This window comes from Bidens hawaiensis, unplaced genomic scaffold (assembly GCF_021521415.1).
Source record: "Bidens hawaiensis isolate Kalapana, Puna unplaced genomic scaffold, B.hawaiensis_p1.1 tig00002343_1, whole genome shotgun sequence".
In the NCBI taxonomy this organism is placed as follows: Eukaryota; Viridiplantae; Streptophyta; class Magnoliopsida; order Asterales; family Asteraceae; genus Bidens; species Bidens hawaiensis.
Genome location: NW_027491127.1, coordinates 2086271 through 2096475, shown reverse-complemented (window position 1 = coordinate 2096475; position 10205 = coordinate 2086271). Strand labels below are relative to the sequence as shown.

Below are 10205 nucleotides of genomic sequence, written 5' to 3'. Positions count from 1 at the left end.
CCGCGGGTCAATCAGAAGTCCCCCATAAGGCACCCACAGGAGACATAAACCATCCGCATAATCATTTGAGGAAGAAACACCCTTAGAGCACATGCGGAAGCATCATAGCACCCTCAAAAGTCATCCGCAAGAAGGAATACCCTTCCGCATAAATGACCACGAGATAATGCTCCGGGACAGCTGTCAATAACCAATTATCTTCTAGAAGACGGCCCAAGATGCTTTCTTGGGAAATACGTGATCTTTCGGGCAATCAACCAGTGACATCTGGCAAATTCGTTATAACCGTGCACATGGCCAATATTCCCCCGTTGGCCAATAATAAAGAGACACGTGTCCAGGTTGTTATACATGCACATGCAACATATAAACTGAACCAATCACATAAGGACACGCGTCCAGGCGGTTATGCAGGTATCTTCTTAAGGGACAGCTGGCCCAATTACCTTCTCACACCCTTCGGCTATAAATACCCTCTCGATCTTAATGAGGTATTCATTTACTCCCACTGTACTCTCTCAATTTACTTAAGTACTTTTACTCTCAGAATTGTACTTATTCTCACGCCAGAGGGTGGTTACGGGAAGAACCCCCCCCTCTTGTCATTCCCGTAACGAGCTCACGGTGTCTGTTTTGCAGGTTCACGTCACTGGACTTTGGGAAGTTGTACTCATATATTGTTAGTAGTTACCGTATTCTACCATGTGGACTCATTGGATCCAGGACCCTTACTCGGGGATTGGATCCGTGTTTCTTCAGAAACCATTTGTCACGTTGTTTTTGCATTGTTTCTATTTCCTTTCTCATTATTCACATTGATAAATATATCGATCTTAATCTCTAGGCTCCGCTGATTTTATTTGTGTTTGTTGTGTTCGTGAACCGTTCATGAACACGTTCATTTCCATAATGAACGAACACGAACATAAAATCTCGTTCCGCAAGCGTTCGTGAACACATTATTTCCTTAACAAACAAACACGAACAAGACTTTTTCATGTTCGGTTCGTTTACAAGCCTAATATTAAACTATTAATAGGACCCTGATTTTTTCCAAACAGTTTCTCATGAAAAATAAAATTAAATGAAACTACCATACACTTGGACAGGGCACACTCACAAAAAGTGAGCCAAAAATGAGATAATATGGTAAACATATCAAATAACTTTTTTACCATAATATGCTAATCTCACATGATTTTATATGTTCAAAACTGGAAAACAAAACCATTACCACCATGTAAACATCATGAAAAGAAGCCTTTACACTCAAATGTCAAGACAATACAAATCCTATAGATACACAACAATTTCTATACATATAGAAAACAAGCCCGGTTTTGATAAGTCAAAAAAATAATCGACACGACCTTAGCACGATCGCGCAACAAGAAAGTATGAAACAGTCCAATAAAAAAATTACAATATTTAACAACAAAAAATCTTTTAATTTCATTCAAATAAAAGATCTACAAAGGCTGCTGAGTTTGCAATTCGATAGCCTCGTTAACCACTGCCAGTACCTCACTCATCGTCGGTCTTAACTTGTGATTCGTGACCAAGCATTTATCGGCAATAAAAAGTATCTTTCGCACTGAGCTATCAGAATACACGTTTCCAAGCCTCGGGTCAACTGCTGGATTTGAATTTCCTGCACCCGCGCAGCAGCATAACCACCTCGTGCATGCAGACTTCATTTCAGTGTTTTGGACCACGGGGCGTTGACCCGTGACCAGTTGCTTAAGAAAGACGCCATAACTCCACACGTCGATCTTGGATGTTATTCGCCCGGTTGAAACGTATTCGGGAGCTGCATACCCATTTGTTCCCACTACCTGAATAATATACGCTTTACCGTATTAGAAGAATTTATAAAAATAAATAAAAATATATTTTAGACAAGAACAAAAAGTTTATGCCTTTTTAGGAGATAGAAAATTAGGGTTGTCAATTTATGGCACGGACTTGTTAACACGACACGACTCGGGTTTTAACGGGTTTGGGTTTGAGCTTAGCAGGTTTCGTGTCTTGTTTAAATTTGTGTCTTAACAGGTTAAAAGACTTGTTAACCTGTGTAGATTTCTATTTTAAAAAAGTAAATAAATATACACTCCTAAAGTTGTATACCTAAAGTCGTACTTACATACGACATTTTACTCACGCCCATCATAACCTGGTATTATATTTTTAATGGATGTTTTGCTTCTATGGTTTTTTGTTTCAAGTATGTTATGGATTTGCGGTTTTTTGTTCCAAATATGTTATGGATTATCTATTAATTAAAACTCTTATGCTCGTTTTTAAAACTTTTGCTTCGTTACACACATGTATTATTCATTGTCTTTAAACAAGTACCTTAACAGGTTAACCTATTACTAAACAGGTTCGTGTTTGGAAAAAATGACACGATTAGTTATCGTGTCGTGTTCGTGTTTAGTACCACAAGGTCATCGTGTCGTGTCCGACATATTATGACAACCCTATAGAAAATATACTATATAACTTAGAATAATATTATGAGGAAATTTGGTTATACAATAATAACCAAGTCACAAGTTTTTTTCCCTCGTCACTCAACTTTCATTAGGTGTTCCATTCTTATATAATTTTTTTATATATACGAATCTTGGTTACTATTTACTTAAATTGAACAATTGTAAAACGCGGTTATCATTATGTAAAATCTTTCTTCACTGTTTACCTTCTATTTCAAGTTCATTTGAGAAAAAATAATCACTAAAAAGTAACAAAGATTCATATATGTTTCATTCTCCTAATTTATTTATAAAAAAACATTAACAATTTTAAAAGAATTTTATAAGACGGAAACATCTAACGAAAGTTGAGTAACTTTAAAGAAACACAAAAACTAAGTGATTTTAGTGCAACACTTAAAAAACTTGGTTACTATTTATCAGAAGTTTCCAATTTCATTTCCCGAGCATGAATAGGGTACAGATAATGCGGTAATGGTAAGCAGAGAACTGCAAGAATTGCATAAACACTTGTACTTATTGCTTTAAATGTGATACAAAAAAGAATTAAAAATAATACCAATGTTGAGACATGAGTCTGCCCGTCTGGAGGACCTTCCCTCACAAATCCAAAATCGGAAAGCTTTGCGTTCCAATCTCTATCCAGAAGAACATTTGAGGGTTTAAAATCCCTAAAGATAATCTGCAACATTAAAGATCAAGATAATTTTAAACCAAGAAAACACTTTAAAAAACATGACAAATGTTGTTTCCGAATACCTCGTTGTTCGGTCCACGTCCCTCGTGTAGATATGTCAAACCAACAGCTGCATCGCGGGCTATCTTTAGTCTCGTGGACCAAAAAAGAGACGCGTTTGTGCTCGATAAGTGATAATCTAAGATTCTGTTGGGCATATATTCATACACTAAAAGCCACTCACTTTCGTTTTCGTGTTCTTCATGACAGTAACCGATTAGCTTCACGAGGTTTTGGTGTTCAATCTTCCCGAGAACATCTACTTCTGTCTGCCATTGCCTTTGTACCTGTCGTCCAAAACATTACATTATAACTTTAAAATGTTTCTTTTAAGAAAGGGTAGGCATGTAAACGAACACGAACAGAGCATGTTAGTGTTTGTTTCCTGTGTTCGTTTAGCTTTAACCTAAGAAACGATAACAGTTAAACAAACGGAACTTTCTTGTTTGTGTTCGTTCGTTAAGAAAAATGAATGTGTCCGTGTTCATTTGTGTGTGTTCGTTAACAGTATAAACGAAGTGTTCACGAGCGAACATAACTGAGTTAAAACCGATTAATATCAAATGTCAACAACAATGTGTTGGGCCTGAAAATTTAAATGAATATTAACAAAGTAAACGGACAAGCGCGTAACTAAACAAGCATAAACGAACAAACATAAACAGTTTAAATGAAGGAATGTTTACGAATGTTGACGAAGATAAATGAACAAACGAGACATGTTAACTAAATGGACACATTTTTTTGTTAATGTTCGTTCAATAAATGAAGATCATAAAACTTCTCGCGGAACGGTTCACTGAACGTTCGATTCATTTACAAGTCTGGGAAAGAGTATGGTTCACGTAAAAACGGAACTTAAGGTAAAACGTGTACCACACGTTTCCTAATGCCCCATTTCTACACTGTAAAAATGGTGTAGCGGAACACGTGCAATGGCGTAAAATTGATGTCATGACACGACATGTCATGAAATTGAAACTTAGGTTACAATTTAGTGACATTTGACTTTCTTTTTAGTTTTTTACCAAAAGGTTAACGAAGAGTTACCTTTTGACCTTTTTTACCGCGCTTCACAGCCACACGGACATCATCAAACGGGTGTTCTGACCTCTTAACTATCGCCATATGCACACTCCCGAATCCACCCTCTCCAAGCTTGGTAGACTGGTCAAAGTTTTTAGTGGCTTTATTAAGCTCAGCAAGTTTGAATTCCCTAAGAGGACTGGATCTTGATCCGCCATTTAGATTTGGAACACCAGAAGTTATATAATCTGCATTTCGAGACATGGTTGCAGACCCCTGTGGTTGCGAAAACTGCGAACGGGCTGTGACAAACTTATCATCAGGTTCTTGTACATCACCAGTAGTGAAACATGTAAAATGGAAAACCATTATTCAATGCTTCAATGGCATGAGAAGAAGGTGAATCACTTCAAGATTCAAGAATCAAAATCTGCAGTTAAGAAACACTATTTACATTTGTATCATCAGGACTGTGAATGGAGTTTCTACAACAACTGTTAGGATCTACACACACACACGAACCGAACACAAACGCGAAAGCAATTAAACGTAGTTCGGTTTAGACAGACATACATCCACGGGTGGCAACTAGTTATTCTTTATTAAGTGACAAACGATTACAAGTACGTATGCATCTATATATAGAGATTACAAAATTAACTAACACGCGTTTAAGATAAACGAGCTGAGAATGGGATAGGGCCGGCTGCCCGTAGACCCGCGCGCCTTCTTTTTTTACGAGTCTCAACCAAAACCGACCCAAAGGCCTATGAACCCAACAACAACAACAACAAACGTGCCCAGTAAATCCCACCCATAGCGAAGCTATTGGAAGGGTATGGGGAGGGAAAGATGTGGACAAACCTTACCTCAATCCTCGAGGATAGAGAGGCTGCTTCTAGAGAGACCCTCAGGTCCATGCAAACGGACAAACAACAAAAATAAAAAATATAGAAAATATGAGGCTACCAATAACCGAAGAAAAGGTAGTAAAGTAACAAACATATGTACATAAATATAGGTAAGCAATAACACGCACGGTAACCTAAAAATATAATTGTACATTTGTACCATTCTCCCTTAATCATACGTCTCCACGAAGTCTACCACATCCTCAGAGAGGTGCAATATTTTAATCAACTCCTACCTAATCCGCTCATCCCAAGTCAGTTTGGGCCTGCCTCTACTCTAACTGGCGATGTCACGTGCCTCCTAATCACATGCCCGAACCATCTCAACTCTTAATCTTTACAAAAAAAAAAAACTCATTTTGTGAATAGATCTTCTCAAAATTTGAAATTTAAAGCAATTTAGTTTCATACTAAAAGTTTTCCCCAAATAGAAATGATTTTCAATCAGTCAAACAGAAACCAAGTCCACGGGTTAATATCAACCAAAAGAACCCAACCTTAATCATACGTCTCCACAAACTCCTATCATGTACCACATCCTCAGGAGGTGCAATTCCATCAACTCCTACCTAATCCGCTCATCCCAACTCAGTTTGTGCCCGCCTTTACTCTAACCGGCAATGTTGCACGCCTCCTATTCACATTCCCAAACCATCTCAAACTTCCCTCCATTACTTTATCCGATATATTAGTCACCCACAATTTTACCCTAAAAACATCATATTGTGTAGGGGTGCAAGCGAGCCTCGCTATACGCGAGCTCGGATCGATAAAAAGCTCGAAAACAAGCCAAGCTTTTTCAAGCTCGAGCTGAGCCCAAGCCTCAAATAAAGCTCGTTTGGTTATCGAGCCCAGGCTCGATCCTTGTGTATTTTTAAGTATGACCTCTTTTGAACTTCTATGTATTCGGCTCATTTAAGGTACTAAACAAGCTCGAGCCAAGCTTAGGCTCGTTCTCGTGAGTCAAAACGAGCCAAACTCAGCTCGTTTACACCCCTAAATTTTTGTGAATAGATTTTCTCAAAAGTTTACCCCTAATTGGAAAGACTTTTGGCCTTGTGTAATCTATCTAACAGCAACAAGATCCACAAGCTTAAATAGTCAATGAGAAATGAAGTCAACGGATGGTAATATCAACATATCAAGTTATCAATCCCTAAAACTGGAATAAATAAATAAAGACAAAGCATATATACTCATTTCCACAAAAAACCCATACATATATGATTTTGAACAAAAGATCGGATATGCTCACATGAAAGTGCAGGTTTCAGCTCAGAATAAGCATGAATATTATTGATATTCAGACCACATCCATAATATTAATGCCAAGAAAGAAAGGATGAGACTTTTGCAAATAAAAACGAACATTTTTTGATGAGTTACCATAATGCATACACAAAAGAAAGAAAGTCTTTATCGCGTTACCCGCGTACAACTCAGATTGTCCCAACAATAAAAACATAAAAACAAAATACAATGGAAAAGACTTAGCTGGTAATATCCGAGACTGTCAATGTGTCAATCTATTTTCATGGGTGCTCTCTTCACCGACCGCTCAACATAAAATGGTAACTCATGCTCTCTTTCTGAACGGTCTCCTCTCGATAAACCTAAGTAACATCAAAAAGAAAATCTAAAAATAAAGGTTACTTATAAGTTTCAAACGTCCACCACTTCCAACCCGAACCCAACCAAAAAGTCTAAAACAATAATCCGTACAGACCAAATAAAAACAAAAACATCATAAAAATAAAATAAAAACATCACAAAACAAGAACTCCCATGTCAGCTCGTCAACTCAATCCTCGTCTTCTTACTCCTCCGACTCCGACTCCGACTCCTGGTGTGAATGAATTCACCTACACCTTTTATTGTTATTATTGTTTTCTCTCCTTATTATTATTATTATTATTATTATTATTATTTCATGTCTTGTCTCATCCACTTTAGCTCAAAAATGTTTTATGGATACTCTCTATGAATTGTGATGACTTTTAGACTTGATAGTGTTACCATTAGAATTTAAAATAATATTATTTAGTTGTATATGAAACGTTTTCATTTAAAGTAGGGCTGATTAGGGGTGCAAACGAGCCGAGTTGCTCGAGATTGGCTCGTTAAAATACTCGATCGAGCTGAGCTTAATCGAGCCTGAGCATGAGCATAAAATTAAGCTCGTTTAATAAACGAGCCCGAGCCCGAGCTTCACTTATCGAGCTCGAGCCGGCTCGCGAGCCTAAACGAGCCTGCCATTTATATAATTTTTCTAAAATATATATTTAATAATTATTAATTAATATATTTAATGTTATGAAAAATTAAATAAATATAACTAAATAATATATATTATCTTATACATAAAATATTATAATAAAAAATATATATAAAAATAATTATAATTATATAAAAACTAATTGATAAATAGTAAGCGAGCTGAGCTCGAGCTTGAAAATCTACTCACGAGCTGAGCTCGAGCTTTGAAAATAGAGCTCGAAACGAGTCGAACTCGAGCTTGAGCTCTGTGTAAATTAAATGAGCCGACGTTGAGCCTATTCGAGCTCGGGCTCTGCTCGGCTCGTTTGCAACCCTAGGGCTAATATAACATGTCAACACCAAATTGAATTCCATTATTAATGAATTAATAAAAAACAGTAGAATAAGTAAATGTAGATAAGATGTCATGAGGTAACATTGTCATCATATTTTTTCATACAACAATGAATAATTATTTACATACTCGTAGGTGTCTTTTAAGTTCATATTCAATTCTTAAGTGAATTGTGCTGAAGTGTTAGATTATGTCACGTGTCGGGGCGACAAATCTATGCCCCCCTCCCACTCATCACCCATTCGTAGCCCAGGACTCCAGGAGGCGGTGTTGTAGCCCTTTATCTCCCAAAAAGCCCTAACTTGTTGTCCTACTACACACGCTCTTAAAAATCATTAGACTCGCATGATCTATTTATACAATCATAGAACAACTGATGAGCTAGAGAATGAAAAAGAGACATGCAAGCCTTGATTCTTAATAGTTGAAAAACTATTGATAATCTTACATGACCACACTACCGATTACAAATACAAATAAGTAAGCTACCGACTAATAATGTAAACAACTATTATGATGTACATTAGTTTTATCTTCAGAGCAATAAATATTTATCTACATCAGCAATTATTTTATATTCCTAGGTTTAAGCAACAGTTGTTTTTAAGCATGAGACAGTCTTTTTGTAAACACATTATTTCTTTAATTGTGAAGAACTACTAATTTTACATATATGTTGTTTAATTCTTTTAAGATTCAACATTAATTTTAAATTTTGATGTTATCTAATGATAAACGTTGTGTATATGTGATAAATGAAATTATACCGTGTTATTTGTCCATATCTGAAATGACATATGATTATAAAAATAGGTTAATGTAGACTTGGTGTCATTTTAATATGAGTGCTAAAACATGTGTTCGTAAATCCAGTTTGTCTATTAAAATTGGTCTTAAATTAACACTAAATTTTATGTGTAGAATTATTAAAGATGGCTTCTTAACGTTTTGAATAGGATACGAAGACAATAGTCATATGATTAAAAGGATATCTATGCTTTGCAACATGGTTCAAATTTCTATGAACACGCTTACACATAAAAAAAAGCTTTTTTGAAAAACAAAAACATAGCATATGGAAATTAAGGAAAACACAAATGGTTGAAATTACTAGATATCCGAACCTTTAAGATTTAAAATAAAATATCAGAAAAATAAAATAAACAAATACATCAACCATATCAAGTTACGGAAAACTCTTAGCCACGCGTATCAAGTTGTTATATGAAAACGACTAAAAAATATAAACAATAACTACAAGCTCGTTATGAAAACCTTATGACCGTCAAAAGATGGACTCAAAACCGACTTACTACAAAACAATTACATACTTTGAAAATTCTTTATGACGCATATTATGTTGTTGTTATCTCCTATATTGCCAAAGAAGAACGCCGTGCATCGCGAAGATGTCGACCGTTCTCATAAACAATATATTCAAGATAGTAATCTCAAAACTTCTATGTATAACATATCAAACTAAGTACTAACCTTAAATGTTTCTCTCTCTTCACACGCACAAGATTTAGTATACAAAGGAAAATCTCAAGTCTGATCCAGTCTTGTTACTTTGTAAACAATTATAACAGTTACAAAGAAAATTTATGAAAGAAAGTTTATTCATAAACACAAAGCACATAGATAAGTAACCATAGATATGATTTGCTAGTATATACATTCCATATTTCACCATCCTGAAAGTTATATGATACTCATGTTCAATTAGTTAACGCCATGTCTATCTCGTTACTTTGTAAACAACTATGGCGGTTACAAAGAAAATCACAACATAAATTTTATTTATAAACACAAAACACAAAGGTAAGTAAGTAACCTATCATACGATTTGTTTGTATACATGTTACATATTTCACCATCCGGAAATAAAGCTATCTGATACTCATGTTTCATTAGTTAAGTCATGTACGACCGGAATACTAATTTTACAAGACAAAACTTACAACCAACTTTTTATAGACTATCAATAAATTTGTCATAACCTTTCAATAGATTCAATCAGGGATGAGCTCGGTAGTCGGTACCATACCAGCACCAATCCTGAATTTCCTAATAACTTGGTACCGAAAAATGCTCGGTTTGGTACTAATACCATAACCAAAAAATTCTGTAAATACCGGTATCGAACTGAATAGGACTGATCTCGAAACCTCAAAAGTTGGTACATGTCTTTTGATACAGTACCCGATACTAGAGGTGGGCAAAATAACCGGTTAACCAAATCGACCGACCCGGAAATCAAACCGAAACCGAACCAGCTTGAAACCGATTATGTAGAAACTGGTTTGAAACCGATTGAAACCGTAAGTTCAAAACCGGCGCTGACACCAGTTCCAAACCGTTTAACCGAACCGAAACTAAACAAAAACTGAAAAAAACCAAATCAAAACCGATCGTAATAGGGTAAA

General features: G+C 35.8%; 1 protein-coding gene across 2 annotated transcripts; it reads right to left on the bottom strand.

Moving 5' to 3' along the window:
- Window positions 1-1249: 1249 nt before the first annotated feature.
- Window positions 1250-6524, bottom strand: LOC143618884 (serine/threonine-protein kinase PCRK1-like). Of its 2 annotated transcripts, none has more exons than XM_077090940.1 (5): window positions 6424-6524; window positions 4282-4687; window positions 3255-3518; window positions 3055-3177; window positions 1250-1835 (listed from the first exon to the last, which is right to left on the bottom strand). In XM_077090940.1, the coding sequence occupies exons 2-5, from the start codon at window positions 4624-4626 to the stop codon at window positions 1470-1472; spliced, it is 1098 nt and encodes a 365-aa protein (XP_076947055.1). In that variant the 5' UTR covers window positions 4627-4687; window positions 6424-6524; the 3' UTR covers window positions 1250-1469. The 2 variants fall into 2 exon arrangements, with proteins under 2 accessions (XP_076947055.1, XP_076947056.1); XM_077090941.1 differs by lacking the exon at window positions 6424-6524 and adding an exon at window positions 4807-4880 and having other exon boundaries at window positions 4282-4703.
- Window positions 6525-10205: the final 3681 nt, after the last annotated feature.

What these genes read in the sequence shown, in the direction of transcription:
- LOC143618884 (XM_077090940.1), bottom strand. Translation starts at nt 4,626, where the DNA reads ATGGTTTTCCATTTTACATGTTTCACTACTGGTGATGTACAAGAACCT. An exon ending in GCGGTAAAAAAGGTCAAAAG is followed by an intron (nt 3,519 to 4,281) that starts GTAACTCTTCGT and finishes TTTGGACGACAG; the next exon opens with GTACAAAGGCAATGGCAGAC. An exon ending in AGACTCATGTCTCAACATTG is followed by an intron (nt 1,836 to 3,054) that starts GTATTATTTTTA and finishes TATATTATTCAG; the next exon opens with GTAGTGGGAACAAATGGGTA.